Source organism: Astyanax mexicanus, chromosome 22, assembly GCF_023375975.1.
Source record: "Astyanax mexicanus isolate ESR-SI-001 chromosome 22, AstMex3_surface, whole genome shotgun sequence".
Lineage (NCBI taxonomy): Eukaryota > Metazoa > Chordata > Actinopteri > Characiformes > Acestrorhamphidae > Astyanax > Astyanax mexicanus.
Genome location: NC_064429.1, coordinates 6,168,824 through 6,188,429, shown reverse-complemented (window position 1 = coordinate 6,188,429; position 19,606 = coordinate 6,168,824). Strand labels below are relative to the sequence as shown.

Sequence of the window (19,606 nt, the reverse complement as noted above, 5' to 3'; positions counted from 1 at the left end):
ATAAGTAAAGCATGCTGTATTATCTGATCTCTGCAGTTTTCAGTGTTTGAATGCAGGTATGCAGTGCAACTCGTGTCTGGTCTTGTTGGAGGCATTTTTCTGGGATGTAGCAGATTTTTTACAGGGCTATAGGCAATTGTATAGAGTGGAAACTGTTTTCTTGTTGCTTCCAGGTCTAGGTTTAAAAGTATTTCTTGGTTTAATTGTTGCATATTTATAGTTATTCAAATACTTTGTTGGTTATCTATACTTTACTGGAACAATTATTTGTTTTACAGAGGATTTTAACTTCTACTTCTTACATTTTCACATTTTAGGGAGGTGAGTTAGTGCACTATAGGACTCTGTGGTGCCGCCTAAACTTTTGTTTTTAGCCCTAATGGCTTTTTTACCCCCTAATGTTACTTTTACTTTTATACTTTAAGTAGTTTTAAAACCAGTACTTTTTTAAACACTTTTACTTAAAGAGTAAAAAGCTTGAGGTGATATTTCTTTAACGTCTACAGAAGTATATTTTAAACCCTAATATCTATACTTCTACCTACAGAGTAATGAATGTAATAAATACTTTTCCTAAAACTGTCCGTAGGTTTTGTGGATTTGAACGTTTGGAGACCTCTCTGGTAAGAACATGTAATTGCATAGAGTGGAAGTGGAAAAGTACTTTTAAGGCAGGTTAAAGTAGCTGTCTTATTTTTGCATAAATAAACATGAACCTGTTTCCACCAAGTGTAACACCAGGCATGGGGGTATAAACCCCCAGCTTTGATCTGTAAAACAGTTTAGTAAAACTATTTTCTATTTTTTAGAATTATGGCGCTCCATCCAATACTTTTGGGGATGAGTTGGGCTGGTGATCATCCAACATTGAGACTTTAGTTCGTCATAATTTTCGTCATAGTTTTTGTCAACGAAGCTTTTTTTCAAGACGAAAACGAGACGATAACTAAATAAAAACAGCGTAAAATATTAAAAACATTTTCGTTAACAAAAAAAAAACAAAACAACAAATGTTTGGCAGGGACGAAATCCAACCAGAACTGATTTAGTTTTGTGAAAGGTATGGACCAGTTAGAAAGAGATCCAATCACTACTACTTGTGAAGGTGTAGAGGCGGGAAAATCGGGGTAGTCATCCAATCAGTATCCGTCTCTCAGTACAAAACTGAGAGACACAAAACTTTAAAAGTTGTGTTTTTGCATCTACAGCTCTGTTCAAACTATAATTTAATGTAATATAATTCAAATGTTTTATGACCTGATTCCTAGAACAAATTTTTATACGTAAAATATTTATAGTCACATTTAAACATTGCAATATTACACAACTGGTTAATAAATTTTAAATGTCGTATAAGTGTATAGTTAATTGACTCAAGGGAACTGATTTAAAAGCATTTACATTTACACCCTTTACATTTTAGTCGACTAAAACTAGACTAAAACTAAAAACATTATAGATGACTAAATTATGACTAAAACTAAATGCCATTTCGTCACAAGGCTATGACTAAAACTAAATCCAAATTTGTTGTAAAAATTAACACTGTTTAGTAACTACCATTATTGTCGCTGAATGAAATAAAATCAGGATAAAATGATTAATTAAAACATCAACACCCTTGATTTTAGAAGTACTTTAGACTTAAAATCTGATTTACCGTCACAGATCCGCAGTCGCACTGCTCTCCGCTCTCCAGGAAGCCGTTCCCGCAGACGGGGGGCTGGAGGAGGCTCTTCTGCAGGGGCTTGTTCAGCAGGCAGTTGGGGTTACGGGAGTTCAGGTACTGCTCCAGGTTACTCACACTGCAGCTGCTGAACTGCTTCGGGATAGTATAGCTGAAACAAAAAACAGTGTAAACATTCAGTTTTTTAGCTTTATTTTATATATTTTTTTCAAAATATATCACAATGTAGTTTTATAAAAATACATGTTTCATTTGTCCATTATTTTTCATCATCATTTACACAATTTTTTTTATATGGAAAGAAAAATTTAATTCATACACATACAAAATAAAGAGCATTTAAATTTAGCGTAAATATAGAAGGAATAAAGTAAAAGAAAGTAAAAAAAAAACATGGACAGCATCTGGAAAATTGCCTTATTTTATTTCTGAAATAAAAGATATTTAAAATATATATAAATATATACTGTATTTATTCAACATATGGCTCAACATAACCCATTTTAAGTTTATTCAACTTAACTGAGTCAAAGCTAAATGATGACTTGACTGATTTAAGTTAAATAACAATATATATTTTTTTATTGTGGGTCTATTTTGGTTTTGAGTATTGTTATTTTCAACATATTTAGTATATATATATATATACATATATATATATATATATATATATATATATATGTATATATATATATATATATATATATATGTATATATATATATATATATATATATATATATATATATATATATATATATATATGTATACATATATTGAACTGCCACTACTAACAGTATAAACCTATCTTAGGACAACAGAATAAAGGTAACTTGCTCTTACAGCCTACAACACGGAGGAATAGCAGTGTTTCAATACATAAAATATTAATGTACACCAAGGATAAGGTAGCTTTGGGCAAAAGACATCACAAATATGGTAATTAAGGGGAGGACATTCCCAATATGCAAATATATGGCACCAGGAACATTTTATTGTGTTGAAATGGACTGTTATTAATATTAGTTCATCTTACAAAAACACAAAATCACTTTTTAGAATTTGTTCTGAGACCTTTTTTATATTAAAAGATCAACAACAGTAAAAATCAACAGTTTAGTAAACATACATTTTTAAGCCTTAGTGATATATGTTAGCGAATATGTTAATTGCTCTTAATCTGATAAACATGCCATAGCTTTTGGACCCAGAAGTAATATGTGGAGGGGCGTTTGAGTTTATCCGTTTAATTGTAATACAATTCAGGGTTCTGTGAATAATAAATATTTATATATCAACGTATCTCAATATTTTGTTTTGCGATACTTAACTCGTTTTTTTTTTTGTTATTCATTAACGATATTTATTTATAAGCATGGATGTAAAAATTGGTGTCAGAAGTGGTTTGTTTTATGTTGTGATTAAACTGTGACCATTAGATAGCAACGTTGTTCTTTGTCATTAAATTGTTCTGATACATCAGCTCACAGGCACCTTATGGTGATCAACATCACCCTAGGAGTGATGAGGGGAAATAGTGCCATCTTCCCACCCAGAGAGAGCAAGATCAATTGTGCTCTCCCAGGGCTCTGGCAGCAACAATTGCAATACTTAGTGTTGTTGACAGTATTGCAATATATTGCAATATATTAATTTGTAACATCTGTATTGTGATACGTATCGTATCGCTACATTTTTGCCAATGTACAGCTCTAGTAAATAATATTCCTAACAGATATTTTTTGGACCTTTACTCCACATGATCAATTTTTAGACTACTCCTAGTAATGTTGCCTAGTAAAGTAGGATCTTGTGGGTTATTTTGCTGGAACACATTCTTAAAGGAGAACTCTGGTGTGAAATAAGACATGATAATGAGTATTAACTTTTGTCTATTCAGCAACAGTATTCTGAAACACAGCACTTTTAATTTGATGCCCACAATGCTAGTGATAGGGGCATGTATGCAAATAATTCACTTTTTTTTTACACCATTAACTACCTCAAAATATGTACCTGAGGGTGTTTCAGGTCGAGTGAGTCACTTCCAGGAAGGGTTTGCTTGAAGCAGCTTGTTGTTGGTACACTCCCTCAATGAACTGGTCTAAACTAGAGATCCTACCTTTCAGTTTTTGCTGTTTTACTGAGGACAATACCATGATGACCACTAATTTACTGATTGGACCCCGATTAAAACCTCTCGAAATCTCCATCCAGATCTATCCTACATGTTCACAACCATGGAGGTGGTGTACCATCAATCCTACACATTCATACATGTAGGATCATTAGCGGGATCAGATGTGTTGGGAGCAGAGTAAAGGAGCCTTTGTTTGTTTAGCCAATCAGAGTGTGAGTCTGAGGACGCTGAGGCTAATGTCTTTAAACGGTAGAGTATACCGCAGCCACCACACCTAGCAGGAGTTGACTCCTGCTCCTTCTGTGTGATGGCTAGCATTGAAGTTGCTCCCCTCCAAAGGTCTTCCAGTGAAGCCAGAGCTGCACGGCGTACACCCGTCAACTTCATTGGGTTTTCAAGTGGGCACCCCACTTCATGGATGTTTCGTCAACAAGCCCACGACACCTCGGTGGGGCTTGACAGCAGAACCAGCGTCCTGGAACTGCTCCCTCTGTCGATCTGGGACCTACCGTGCAACTCTACTCCCCTCCTCTCTGCCTGCCTGGCTCCGCCAATGTTCACTCCGCTTCAGCCACAGCCACCTGGATGCCTGCTCTGCCTGCTTTGAGATGCTGTTCACTAGGTTCTTGCGGGTTGCACCTCTAACCCCAAGACTGCCTAGTGCTCTCCAGAGGGACTGTCCTGGGAACCCCCTGCACCCCATCTCCACTGGTAGGTTCCAGGCTCTCCAGCCCCTCTGCTGGCTCTCTGCAATGAGTGGCTGGTACTTCCCCAACTTGCGCTGATGTGCCTCCTCTATCCTCTCCTCCCAGGGTACCGTTAACTCTATCAAAGCCACCTGCTTTGTTGCAGGAGACCAGAGCACAATATCTGGTCGGAGGCTGGTGATGGCAATTTCTTCTGGGAACCTGAGTTGCCTTCCCAGATCCACTCTCATTTCCCAATCCTGTGCCGTGCCAAGGATCCCTGCGCACCTGTCCTCCTTGCCCGCCTTTTCCCCTGGCCTAAGAAAACCAATGAAACGGGGGCCTTTGGTTTGGGACTGGGGTCTTTTCCGCTTCCTCTCCTTCTCCAGTCCATCCGCCAGTTGCGCCAGCACTTTATCATGGCGCCACCTGAACCTCCCCTCGGTCAGGCTTGCTTGGCAGGATGACAGAATATGCTCGAGGTTTGCTGGTCTCTTGCACCGTGTGCAGAATGGGTCCTCTGACAACCTCCACCTTTGCAGGTTTGTCGGTGTTGGAAGTACGTCGTACACGGAGCTCAGCAGGAACTTCAATCGATGCCCCTCCATGCTCCAGATGTCCTTCCAACTAAGGGATCTTTCACGGACACTGTCCCACCGCGTCCAGCTGCCTTGCTGCTTCATAGCCACTGCCCTGGCTTGCCTGCTCTCCTCCTCCACAGCTCGGATTTCCTCTTGCACCATTCCCCTACGGTCCTTCCCTTTTGCCTCTTTCCAGCTTGCTCGGGTAATTACTCCAAGGCCCAACCTCCCCTGTGTCACCGTGCCCGTGATGTCGGCATGTTGCAACCGCTCCTCTGCTTCTCTCAGTGCCACGCTGGCCTTCCATTTCCGGCCAGTCCTCACGGTGATGTTTGCTTGTTGCACCGCCTGATCTTCACTGTCACGCAACATCATGACCAACCGGACCTTGGCCGCCTTAAATTCCTCCACGACAGACGTAATAGGCAGCTGTAATTTAGTCCCTGAGCTGTATAACCCCAAAGAGCAAAAGCTTTTGGGGACTGACAGCCATCTCCTGAGGAAGCTATTGATCTTCCTTTCCAAAGCTTCCACTGTTGTCAAGGGAACCTCGTATACAAGCAGTGGCCACAAAAGCCTTGGTAGAATGCCATATTGATAACCCCAGGCCTTGTACTTCCCTGGTAGGCCACTCCTCTCCAAAGCTTGCAGCCACTCTTCTGCCTGGCTGAGCATCTCCTTTACACTTGCCTTGTCGTTTAGGTCAGATCTATACCATCTCCCCAAGCTCTTGACAGGCTTTTCAGTTACCGTGGGGATGTTATCGTTACCAATCTTAAAACGAAAACGATCTATGACCCGGCCCCGCTTCAGGACCAGACTCCTTGACTTTGAGGGTTTGAACTCCATCCTGGCTGCGGCGGTGAGTTCCACCAAGTCCTCCAAGATCCACCTGCCCTCTGGGACTGACCTTGCTGTAATTGTCAAGTCGTCCATAAAGGCCCTGACTGGGACCTGTTGAACTCCGCTTGACAGTACAGCTCCCCGTCTTGGCTTCTCCACCGACTTCACCAGGAGGTTCATTGCTGCCGCAAAGAGAATAACTGAGATTGTACATCCAGTTACGATTCCCACCTCCAGCCTCTGCCAATTGGTAGTAAAGTCTCCAGAGGAGAAGCGCATCTTTAAATTCCCAAAGTAGTTCTGGAGGAGTAGCTGGACCCTGCGTGGGACATGGTATGCCTTGAGGGTGTAATCGATCAGCTTATGGGGGACAGTGCCATAAGCATTGGTTAGATCCAGCCACAGGACTGCTAGATCTCCTTGATTCCTCTTGGCGTCCTCAATGATCCTAGAGATGATGCTGTTGTGTTCAATACACCCAGGGACTCCTGGGACTCCACCTTTTTGTACAGATGTATCAATGTACTTGTTGTTTATCAAGAACTGCGTTAATCTCTTTGCCACAACTCCAAAGAACACTTTTCCCTCCACGTTCAACAGTGAGATTGTGCGAAAGTCTTTCAGGCTAGAAGAGTCCTCCTGTTTGGGAATGAAGCATCCTTCAGCCATGAGAAAACTGTCTGGCAACTGGTTCTTCCTCCACACCACCTTGAGGAGCTTCCATAGACGTCTTCTCAGCTTCTCGCAGTTCTTATAGACTCTATATGGAATCCTGTTTGGCCCTGGTGCTGACCCTCCCCTGGCCTTCCTAATGAAATCGTTGACCTCCTGCCATCTGAGCTCTCCATTATCGAATGCGATGGCCGGCTCTTCTGGACAGAGCAGCTTTCCTTCCAGGTTCAGCTCCTCCTCCCGCCTTGGATCACTGTGCACCTTAAGGAGGTGATCTTCGACCTCCTCCCTTGCGGCCTTCAATACTCCTGTCCTTTTAACTCCAAGGACCTCAGACAAGTACTTGAACGGATTTTTTGTGAACTTCACCCTCTCCTGTTCACGTCTCCGTCTATTCCTCCGCTGGCACTCTGCTCTGCGCAAAATCTTGATGCGCTCCCTCAAAACCCCTCGCATCTCTGACAGTGCAGATTTTTCCTCATCAGGAGCTTTCTGAAAAGCCTTACTAAGCCTTCTCAGGTCACTTCTGATCTTTGCGATCTCCCCTAAACGCCTGTTTTCTTTACTAGGCTGGGGACCTCTGCACCGTCTCTCCTCCATCCCGAAGCGCTCTGCACCCATGCTCCAGATAATGGTGGACATTGCTTTCACCTTCCTTCCACTGTTTCCAGCAAGAACAGCCTCCAGGACTTGGTCTACCTCCCTGTCAAATGCCTCCCAATCTTTCCTGGCTGCTGCTGTTGGCCACCTCACTATTTCCCTCCTGGTTTCCCCTCCCTCGGTGGCCTGTGTTCGTCGACTTATTTCCTGGCTGACTTCCTTCTCTTGTTGTTGTAGGCCATCTGGTACGATGTTATGAGTTGAGAGGATGGTGACGCCTTCGTTGTGAGCCTGGAGATTCTGGGTGCTATGGTTTGCCACCCGACCCTGCCTCTCCTCCGTCTCATGAGGTTGCCCTGCGCGTTGCTCACTACTGTGGCGTAGACAACCCATCCTACTCTGGTGTATCTTCAGACCTCTATCGCCTTTGCAGACTTTTCCACATCTACAGACTCTAGCTGTTCCATTGTTCTGAATCGTTGACCTTTGATCGTCATCCATAGTCATAACCGTGGTCTGTCCTGTAGGTCGCTCATCCTCCCCCGCTCTCGCACGACCTAGGGGGTGTCTTACAATAAACCTCTCCATAGCAACTTTATTTGGGTTCCTCCTCACGGAGAAAGTGCTTTGGCCTGCCAAGCCTTAGCACCCCATCTCTGGTCTTCCCCAGATGCCAGCAGTCTCTCCCCGCTGTCACCACTCTTCCGTGGTTGCCAGCTAGTCTTTCCTAGCAGTCACTGAGTCATCAGAAGTGGAATGTCTTTAAACGGTAGAGTATACCGCAGCCACCACACCTAGCAGGAGTTGACTCCTGCTCCTTCTGTGTGATGGCTAGCATTGAAGTTGCTCCCCTCCAAAGGTCTTCCAGTGAAGCCAGAGCTGCACGGCGTACACCCGTCAACTTCATTGGGTTTTCAAGTGGGCACCCCACTTCATGGATGTTTCGTCAACAAGCCCACGACACCTCGGTGGGGCTTGACAGCAGAACCAGCGTCCTGGAACTGCTCCCTCTGTCGATCTGGGACCTACCGTGCAACTCTACTCCCCTCCTCTCTGCCTGCCTGGCTCCGCCAATGTTCACTCCGCTTCAGCCACAGCCACCTGGATGCCTGCTCTGCCTGCTTTGAGATGCTGTTCACTAGGTTCTTGCGGGTTGCACCTCTAACCCCAAGACTGCCTAGTGCTCTCCAGAGGGACTGTCCTGGGAACCCCCTGCACCCCATCTCCACTGGTAGGTTCCAGGCTCTCCAGCCCCTCTGCTGGCTCTCTGCAATGAGTGGCTGGTACTTCCCCAACTTGCGCTGATGTGCCTCCTCTATCCTCTCCTCCCAGGGTACCGTTAACTCTATCAAAGCCACCTGCTTTGTTGCAGGAGACCAGAGCACAATATCTGGTCGGAGGCTGGTGATGGCAATTTCTTCTGGGAACCTGAGTTGCCTTCCCAGATCCACTCTCATTTCCCAATCCTGTGCCGTGCCAAGGATCCCTGCGCACCTGTCCTCCTTGCCCGCCTTTTCCCCTGGCCTAAGAAAACCAATGAAACGGGGGCCTTTGGTTTGGGACTGGGGTCTTTTCCGCTTCCTCTCCTTCTCCAGTCCATCCGCCAGTTGCGCCAGCACTTTATCATGGCGCCACCTGAACCTCCCCTCGGTCAGGCTTGCTTGGCAGGATGACAGAATATGCTCGAGGTTTGCTGGTCTCTTGCACCGTGTGCAGAATGGGTCCTCTGACAACCTCCACCTTTGCAGGTTAATACCACTGTATTTTTCACACTATAAGGCGTACTAAAAACTTAGTTTAGTTAGCTAGTTAGCTCTTTCGCAAGCTAGCACTACTGGAGCAGCATTAGCATTACCCTCTAACTGCACTAGCTCTTTTAACATTTAGAGGTAAGTATTATCAGCTAGTAACCTGTTCCTAAACCTGACTAGCACTGCTGGAACAGCAATAGCATTACCTGCTAACCACACTGGCTCTTTTGCTATTCAGAGGTGAGAATGTCAGACTGTAGCCTGCTGTTAACATCAGCTAGCACTGCTGGAGCAGCATTAGCATTACCTGCTAACTGCACTTAGCACTAGTTAGCTCTTTCACGGTTCAGATGAGAGTATATTGAGCTGTAGCCTGCCCCTAACCCTAGCTGCTGGAGCTAAGTACTAGTTAGTTCTTTTGCCATTCAGAGGTAAGTGAGTCGGACTATAGCCTGCTGCTAACTCCAGTTAGCCCTGCTGGAGCAGCATTAGCATTACCTAGGAGCAAATTAGCTCTTTTGCCATTTAAAGGTAAGTATATCGGACTGTAGGCTGCGTGTTTACTGTGTTAAAATAAGCTATGTGGGCCGAACCGCTAGCTGATGGAGCCCTGGCTTACGGGTACACTCAGGGTTCCTCAGTTTAGCACTGTCTGGCTAAACGGAAGCACTTTACTCACCCAAATAAACTGTTTTCAGGAGAAAAATCTGTGTAGATTAACATCCAGCACTCCTTGTTTATAAAGACAGACCAGAAAATAGATGTTTATTGATAGTGCACCCTAAATTTATGGTGCAAGACCCCAGCTAATCAGCTTATTAAAACCCCTGGTCATCCAAAATTTAAATTCCACTTGTGACTCTAAATTGATGAATAAAAAAAGTACCTGAGTGCAGGAGCCATGATGCAGGAGGAGTCAGGGCAGGTGCAGGAGCTGGTGTCGTGGTTCATGCCCAGGTTGTGGCCCATCTCGTGAGACAGGGTCGCCCCCACGGCTATAGCGTTAGAGCTATGATCCTGAAGAACGAGAGAAGAGGATTTTCACTTTAGACAGGACATATCTTAGACAGTGGCGATTGCTCTAAGACTGCAAGGGAAGCTCAGCTTCCCCTAAAATGTAAAAAAAATAAGTGATTAAATATATACTGTTGTGTGTACATGTCACTGATTAAAAATGCGCTACACTGCGCTGAACTTAGTTCAGAATCAGCTTCTTATCACTGGTAACGCTGCGGCTTTCCTCTCACTCACTCCCGCAGCTTCACAGCGCTGCTTTAAACAGTCCACAGACTTCAATAGCGGAGCAAAGCGCGCGGCCAAACCAGACGAGTCATTGGATAAATGCTGGGATTTGTCCCGCCCATCTGACGCTCAGCGTCTCTGGGGGTCTATGGGGCAGTGGGCTGGCCCGGACGCTCAGCTTCTGCATGATGATTGGATGATCTGTCTGAGGCGGAGTCCCTTTTTGATTGACAGCGAAATGAGCGAATCAGAGACCTTTTAGTGTAAAAATCCGTGATGGGAGCATTTTCATTCTGAGTTGAAAAAGGTGTAAAAGGTGGGCAAAAGTAACAGGTATTTTTCAGCTGTTCTGGTATGATAAAGTGAGCTGGCTGACTGGAAGTGCTGTAAAAAATAAAATGTACTGATGGCCATTCCTCTTGATGAAACTCTCAGGACATAAATGAACAGGGGCCAGTAGTAAGTATTGTGTTATCATTAAAAATAATTTAAATAATTTAAATTAATAAAGGGATTATTCAAGGAAATTAAAACTGTCCAAAAAGGAAATAAATTTACCTGCATTTTTTCCTTTACCAACTTTAAAGATTTTGCGTAATGTTTTTTTTTTTTTACTGATCATTTTATGTTTATTCATGTCATAGCATCTTTTTTATGCAATTGTTCAATGTAAAGAATGGGTACCTTTTTGTTGTGTAGTGAAAACTTGAAAATAATGCCTTTTGTTTACAAAAAAAAAAAACATCTCAGGCAGAGTAGAATTTTTGTATAAACAAAACGACACATATTAAGATGTAGGCTGAAATTGAGCTTCCCCTCCTTGAAAGACCAGCATCCGCCACTGATCTTAGACCTATTATCTTATTTGAGACTTCATTTGGGATTTATCTTATATTCTCACACTGATCACCAAAGATTTCTTCTCATGGTTAGTCATTTCAGACGTTCTTCAGAATATTACATTTAGCCACAGTCACATGGGTGGAGCCAGACTTCCTGTTTAAAAGCTGCCTGTGAAAAACCACCAGCACGTTCTCTCTTTTCTCAGGACTGGCCGTCCATCTTACTCACACTGTGTTTTACTCCTTACAGTGTGGAAGACATTTACAATATTGTGCAACCTTCTGTTTTCCCACACTTTACAAATACTACATATATTTTACGCAATACAATATTGTGTTTTGTAAAAAAGTATATGGTTCTATTCGTTCATCTGCCTTCTCACGTTTTTGAACTTGAATGACATCCTAGTCTCAATACATAGAGTTTATTATAATGTCACTTTCTTTACTCTTTACAGTTATAACAACTGTAACTCTTCTGGGAAGGCTTGCCACAAGGTTTAGGAGTGTGTTTATGTTCATTTTTGACCATTTTTCCCGGAAATGCATTTATTACGTTTAAGTTTTCGACAAAAAGGTCTGGATCACAGTCAAAATTCATCCCAAAGATGAAGTTCTATCAGGTTGAGGTCAGGACTCAAGACTGTGCAGGCCAGTCAAGTTCTTCCACACCAAGCTCAATCTCATCTTTATGGACCTTGCTTTGTGTACTGGTGGGCAGTAACCATGTTGTAACAAGAAGGTTCCATCCCTAAACTGTTCATTTAAAGACAGAAAAGCATTAAATTGTTCAAAATCTCTTGGTATGTTAAAGCTTTAAGTGTTTCTTTCACCAAAAAACACATAAAAACATAAAAAATTGATGGCCTGAGGGACAAAAGACTTTCTAAGTCTGTCTGTGGAGCGAGCTGGGACAGCAGTCTGCCGCTGAATGAGCTCTTCTGCCTGGTGATGGTGCTGTGGGTGCAGAGGATGGTGAACATTGTCCTCTCCGCCAGTGGTGTTAAGGACTCCAGCTCTCATCCCAGCACAGAACCAGCTTTCCTCACCAGCCTCCCCAACAAACTACAGCGTAAAAGAGGACGCTGGCTACCACAGACTGGTAGAACATCAGCAGGAGTTTCTGGCAGATGTTGAAGGACCTGAGCCCTCTAAGGAAGTACAGTCTACTCTGCGCCTTCCTGTAGAGGGCATCCGTGTTCATTGACCAGTCCATTATTTGAAAGCAGAAGAAGTAAAACATTAGGCCTACTGTTAATTGATCTAGGCTAGATATCACCTCATGGAGTCTTGATTGATTGATCATGACAAAGGCTAAAAATCGCTACACAGAACTACAAGAACTACACAGGAGGAGCTGGTTAATGATGTCAAGGCAGCTGGGACCACAGTCTCCAAAAAACATTTGTAATACACTAACATGTAATGCAAGGTATTCATGTTGAAACAGGAAGGGTCCATCCCAAAAACTGCTCATGCAAAGCTGGAAACGCATGAAATGGTTCAAAATCTCTTGGTATGTTAAAGCCATACTTTAACTGAAACTACCTCTTCTTAATAATAATAATCCCCCCTCCACCAAACTTTCACTTGGTACAATGCAGTCAGACAAGTCCCATTCTTCTGGAAACCACCAAACTCAGACATGTCTATTGGATTGCACGATGTAAAAGCACGATATACACAATTTGTGAAAAACTGTTCTGCAAGTATTTACTTGTACCACATTGGTGGAACAAGCATTTATGGAAACCACAGACTCTCATTTCCTCTCACCTTCAGATAGACATGTTTTTACCAGAACCGTGGGTTCTAAAGGTCATAGCTGGACTTAGCCTATGGGAAGGGAAGTGGCAAAACTTTAAAAGAGAACCCAAACAGCTCTGAAAATGCTATGATGCACCATAGTTTATGACAAATTAGTCCACTATTTTCAATTTGTCATGCACAGGCAAACCCCAGGGGGATGGCAGGGAGGGCAATCGCCCCCATGTATCACTATGGTTGACAAAGTACTGCTAAAGTGCCCTTTAGAGTGGCAAAAAAGTGACAACGTGCCCTTTTTGCTTCACTTTTCATTGGGACAAAGGCGACTGAGTACCTGCTTGGGTGCCCATTCTTGCTGTAAATGATGATGATGTGCCCTCTAGATCAGAAAATGGTTATCTATGGGGACCCTTCTACCCGTCCAGTGCCGTTATGAAGTGCCTACTTTTCTACACCTACTAGGTAGGGTCACCCTAGTGTTCCAATGGTTTCCCATTTTCAGTATTCCCCAGTAGGTGGTAACTAACAGGTTAATAAACAGTGGTCTTTAGCTTCCTTGGACTATTATTATGTCACATGACTTGACATGAGTTTTTTCTGTACAAGCTCTTTCCTTTTCCTGTTTGCAACAAATGCGTTCAGGGCTTCCTCTTTTTAGACAACTGTTTATTCAAACCAAGTCATAGGTTTAATACAGAAGAATGAAAAAAAATCACGTACATTTCCCTTTTTCAGTCGAGTCTTAACCACGCTGGGAAATTATGTCCTAGTTCTTCTGCTGTTTTTGTGTAATCAGACATCAGGAGATACTCAGACTTCCTTTTTCAGCACTTGGCACTCTGCCATCTGAGTCTATAGTAATAACTGATGATCAGACTGAGCTTACCTGGATGACGCCGGTGGAGTGGCCTGAACACAGGGTGCCAATGAACGCCAGCCCAACTGTAGAACCTTCAAAATCGATCCCACTGAAATATATATATAGAGAAAAAAAATTAAAAAGTATAAGCTAGGTGTTTCTAATAAAGTGGCCTGTGAGTGTAGGCACAGGGTAGATTAGGAAGGGTGGTTTCTGGTGTTTCTATTAAAGTGACCAGTTAGTGAAATCGCAAAGTTAGTAACTAGGTGTTTCTAATAAAGTGGCCAGTGCGTGGAAGCACAAGGTACTGAAGTAGGTGTTTCTAATAAAATGGCCAATAAGTGGAAGCACAGGGTTGTACATAGGTAGGTGTTTTTTAATAAAGTGGCCAATGAGAGAAAGCACAAGGTACTAAAAAAGGTGTTTCTAATAAAGTGGCCACAGTACGTGAAAGCACAAGATAATAATAAGGTGTTTCTAATAAAGTGGCCACAGTGAGCGAAAGCACAAGGTAGTAATAAGGTGTTTCCAATAAAGTGGCCAGAGTGGAAACACAGGGTTTTAAGTAGGTGTTTCTAATAAAGTGTCCAATAAGTGGAAACACATAGTACTGAAGTAGGTGTTTCTAATAAAGTGGCCACAGTAAGTGGAAGCACAATGTAGTAATAGGGTGTTTCTAATAAAGTGGCCAATAAGTAAAAGCACAAGGTACTAATGTAGGTGTTTCTAATAAAGTGGCCACAGTAAGTGATAGCACAAGGTAGTAATAAGGTGTTTCCAATAAAGTGGCCAGAGTGGAAACACAGGGGTTTAAGTAGGTGTTTCTAATAAGGTGGCCAATAGGTGGAAGTACAAGGTACTGAAGTAGGTGTTTCTAATAAAGTGGCCACAGTGAATGAAAGCACAAGGTAGTAATATGGTGTTTCCAATAAAGTGGCCAATAAGTGAAAAGACAAGGTATTGAAGTAGGTGTTTCTAATAAAGTGGCCACAGTGAATGAAAGCACAAGGTAGTAAGTAGGTAGGTGTTTCTAATAAAGTGGCCAATGAGTGGAAATACAGGGTTTTAAGTAGGTGTTTCTAATAAAGTGGCCAGTGAGTGGAAACACATAGTACTGAAGTAGGTGTTTCTAATAAAGTGGCCAGTGAGTGGAAACACATAGTACTGAAGTAGGTGTTTCTAATAAAGTGGCCAGTGAGTGGAAACACATAGTACTGAAGTAGGTGTTTCTAAGTGACCACAGTGAGTGAAAGCACAAGGTAGTCATAAGGTGTTTCCAATAAAGTGGCCAGAGTGGAAACACAGGGTTTTAAGTAGGTGTTTCTAATAAAGTGGCCAATAAGTGAAAAGACAAGGTACTGAGGTAGGTGTTTCTAATAAAGTGGCCACAGTAAGTGAAAGCACAATGTAGTAAGTAGGTAGGTGTTTCTAATAAAGTGGCCAGAGTGGAAACACAAGGTTTTAAGTAGGTGTTTCTAATAAAGTGGCCACAGTAAGTGGAAACACAAGGTACTGAAGTAGGTGTTTCTAATAAAGTGGCCACAGTAAGTGGAAGCACAATGTATTAAGTAGGTAGGTGTTTCTAATGAAGTGACCAGATATGGAAAGCCCAAGGTAGATAGGTAGGTGTTTCTAATAAATTGGCCAAAGAGTGGAAGCACAAGGTAGTAAGAAAGTGTTTCCAATAAAGTGGCCAGTGTATGGAAGTATAATATATAGTAAAATGTTCTTAATAATGTGGCCATAGGTGTTTCTAATAAATTGGCCAGTGAATGGCGGTAACTAACGTGATGAGATGAGCGTTGTCGTTAGGTTGTCTCTTCATCAGGACGTCGTTTCTCCAGGTTGTGAATTTGTCCAGGGTCTCTCCAGCTGGGGCCGTCACCACAATCTTATCAGAGTCCGACCAAATTTCCAGACCAGTCAGAGCGATGAAGGTGTTGACTGGTTTATATACCTGTTTAAAAAAAAAAAGTTAATTTAATGATTAATAAACATGATTACTGAGCACTTTCTTTTGGCGTTTCCTCGTTGGGTAACACTTCGGTAACACTTTCTATGAATGTCATCTCTATAACACTCTATAAACATACTCATAACACGTTATAATGCATTCATAAGGCATTATAAACATGGCTTCACATATTTATAAAAATGTATAATTCATCATAGCCATGTTTATTATGCATCATGAACTGTGATTATAATGCATTAATAACTGTGTTTATAACATGTTATACATCAATACCAAGAAACTCAGTCCCAGTTTACAGACTGTCTCATGACTAAAAAAGCTTCCAACTTATAAACACACCTTCAATAATCCTATAAATTTATATTTAACCACTCATAAATTATTCTTGTCTTAAATGTAATATTAATTATAGTCAATTATGATGTATTATAACACGTCTTTGTGCGCTTTAAGTGAAGTGCCAGACTCTGGCATTGTGGGACTAGATTATTAAAGATAGATATAAACTATTTTAACATATATATTGTAAGCATAGCTTATAATAAAAAAATGTATATTGATCACAAGTTATAATGCTTAATAAACATGGCTATACTAGGTTATGCATTTTTGTAAATATTTATAGCCACGTTTATAATGCCTTATGAATGCATTATAATATGTCATGAATGTGGTTATAGAGTCTAATAGAGATGACATTCATAGAAAGTGTTACCAACACTTCCTATGAAACTTGTATCCATAATGCATTATAAATGCATTCATACTGCATTATATGACATGCATAATACCTTATAATGACTGTAATAAACCTGTATAATAACTTATAGGTACTTACAGCAACATTCATAACACATTATAAACTACAGGTGTAAGGGTTTATAAAGAAAGGGCTTATAATGCTTTATAATATCTGTTCTTAAGAACATTATACAATGTAGTGTTGTAATGCACTATAACACAGGTTTGGTATATTTTGGTATAATGCATTATAATATGCAGCTATGATTTCTCAAATTAAGTTTTTATATAATTTTTATGTGCATAACAGATAATAAAGCATTATATTCAGTCATTACTGACTGTTAACGTGAAGTGTGTTTTCAAATGCTTAATTTGAGAAATCACAGCTGCATATTATAATACATTATACCAAAATCTAAAATCTAACCAAATCTGTGTTATAATGCATTACAACACTACATTGTACAATGTTTTTATGAACAGATATTATAAGGCATTGTAAGCCCTTTCTTTATAAACCCTTATATTTGTAGTTTATACTGTGTTATGAATGTCGCTGTAAGTTGTTATTATTAAGTAAGTTATTATACAGACTTATTGCAGTTATTATAAGGTATTATGCATGTCATATAATGCCCTATGAATGCATTCATAAGGCATTATGAATACACGGGTCATGGGAAGTACCCGTAATTGTAGTATTGGTCAAATTCCTTGTGGTATGCCAGAAGGTTCAATTGTAGGACCCTTGTTGTTTTTCAGTCTTTAGGAAACATGCATTCAAGTTTCATAACTACAGTATTTGATTCTGACACTGATTTTGAAAGTTTTTAAAGTTTGTACTCTGACAAATATTTAACCCTTGTGTGGTGTTCGGGTCTGTGGGACCCTTTTTCATTTTTTATCAAATGATACTAAAAAAATATTTTTTCTAACTCAAACTCATTGGCATTGGCTCATTTTTTGGGAAAACATATAATAAAACACATTTTCGATAAACACACACTGTACACCTCCCCCCCACCCCCCCCTCCCCCCCATTTGTAAATCATTTGTAAATTTGAAACTAAACAAATCTTCTACTCATATCTTGAGTTTAATTCATTTTCTTTTACATTTTATTAAAAAACTAATAAAAAAAGAGTAGCACTTTTTGAAAGAAATGTAACATAAGAAAGGTAAAGGGCAAATATTAACCATGTAAGCTGTTTATATTGCTTGCAATTTAGGTGAAGCTGTCACGTCTTAGCCCTGTCTCATGTCTCTGTGTGTCTTCCCCACGTGACCTGTGCCTCTCTGTGTCTCCTGTCAGTAGATTTCCACCATGTGTTTCTCATTTGTAGCTCCGCCCCTTCCCCAGGTGTTTCCAATTCTAGTGTGTTTTATGTTACTATATATAGCCCTCCTCTGCCACCTTGTCCTCCGTCGGTCTTTGCACCTTCCCCTGTTGTTTTGTCTCTCTGTTGTTTCACCGCGTTTCATAGCCCTAGTCCTTGCTCTGTGTTTACCTCTGTTTATCTCTTGTGTATATTTCTAGTGTCCTTTATTTCCTTTATTGTTTTCTCCCTTGCCCTGCTTAGTTTAGTTCCCCTTGTCTAGTTTAGTTTCTTGTTTAGCTCTATGTTCCCTGTATTTAACCTTAGTCATTTGTTTCTCGTTTATTTCTTGTTTTCACGTTTATAGTTTATTTCCTTGTTTATTTTCTAGTTTATTTCCCTTGTATATATATTCCTTATGTGTTTATTATTATCATCGCTCGTTTGTTATTGGTTATTTGTGTTTCTTTGTTTCATGTTTACTTGTTCCTCGTTTCCTTGTTTCTTTGTTATTTATTTAATAAATTATTTATTTATATCGCCCTTACCTGCACTTGTGTCCGCTTTCCTCGTCACCCTGCCTGGGTCATTCCGTGACAGAAGCGAGCATGTGTAAAACATTTTAATGTAGAATTGCTTAATTTTGCTGAATTAAATACAAATAACAAAGTAAACGAGTAACAAAAATATGAACACCACACAAGGGTTAAACAGTCTATGATTTTTTATGGTAGCTTCATTTTAAAAGAGAGAGATGGAAAAGCAAAAATAAAAGAAGATTTTTTTGTTAAATGGCCATTTAAGTAGTCAACACACAAATATAGCATGTGACATAAACGTGGGTTCAAATGTTATTTTTATATAATAATTTTCTATAGTTCAAAATTGTTGGGATCTTATTGAGCCCAAATATAAAAGATGTTAGTAAATTTGAAGGTAACAGGAGGGTTATAATGAACTTTTTCAATTTTTTTTACATGTTTGTAAACCCGCACTGCTAAAAATAAAGGTGCTACAAACATTTATTTGAATTTATAATGAATAATATATTTTGAAGATACTTTTATGTATTAAACACCCTTTGAAATGTCTGTAGAATCAATGGAAAGATTCATTATCAGTGTATAAAATCTCCACACTCAAATCATCATCATCACCACCATATACTGTAGAACCAAAACTTCTACCATTTTCCTGGAAACAACATTTCAAAAAAAAAAAACAAAACAAAAAAAAAAACAGACTCTTATTTCCTCTCACCTTTATACAGACGTGTTTTCACCAGAACTGAAGGATGTAAAGGTCATAGCTTAATTTCTGTCCTCGTATCTATGCAAATCAAAATCAAACTTATCTCTGCGTCTGTCTGTAACGTGATTGGCCAGCCGGCTCAGACTGGTGATTTTATTTTCAGTGAAGGAAGTTCACTGAAGCAAACCACCCACAAATACAACAGCTCCAAACCACAAAAGTGTACAATAGACCCAACAATAAAAGCTTAATTTACCTACAAGTACAGGCATTCAACAAAGATCACTCATTTGTATGTCTACAAGACGCCAGGTCAGCCAAAACATTGAGTACACACAAAAACTCACCAATCAGACAGCCCATTAGAGCCTTTAAAATGGCTTTTTAATATGATGTGACACAATATATTTATTTGCAGCCGCAATTCCATGATAGTTAGCTAAGGCGTTCACGTGCGCCCAGAACTATGTGATTATAACATTTTTCATTTTTCATTATAGTTTAATTTTATTTAGTTTTGGTTTTTTCTCCTACAGTTCAAATTTAAGTTTGTTTTTAGAGTGGGCTTGCTAGTTTTTATGCGTTTTCACACATCTCATCAGAGAGATCAATCTAAGAAACAAACAAGAGAAAAAGAGAGAGAGAGAGAGAG

The 19,606-nt window shown here is 40.6% G+C and overlaps 1 protein-coding gene across 1 annotated transcript in view; it reads right to left on the bottom strand.

Moving 5' to 3' along the window:
- The window catches only part of adam28 (ADAM metallopeptidase domain 28), a 58,278-nt gene that overhangs the window by 13,474 nt on the left and 25,198 nt on the right, over nt 1-19,606 (bottom strand). The window contains exons 10-13 of the mRNA XM_022666840.2: nt 15,456-15,625; nt 13,696-13,777; nt 9,845-9,975; nt 1,661-1,838 (exon numbers count right to left, since the gene is read on the bottom strand). Coding sequence (XP_022522561.2) covers nt 1,661-1,838; nt 9,845-9,975; nt 13,696-13,777; nt 15,456-15,625 — 561 coding nt within the window. The remainder of the gene's footprint in view (nt 1-1,660; nt 1,839-9,844; nt 9,976-13,695; nt 13,778-15,455; nt 15,626-19,606) is intronic.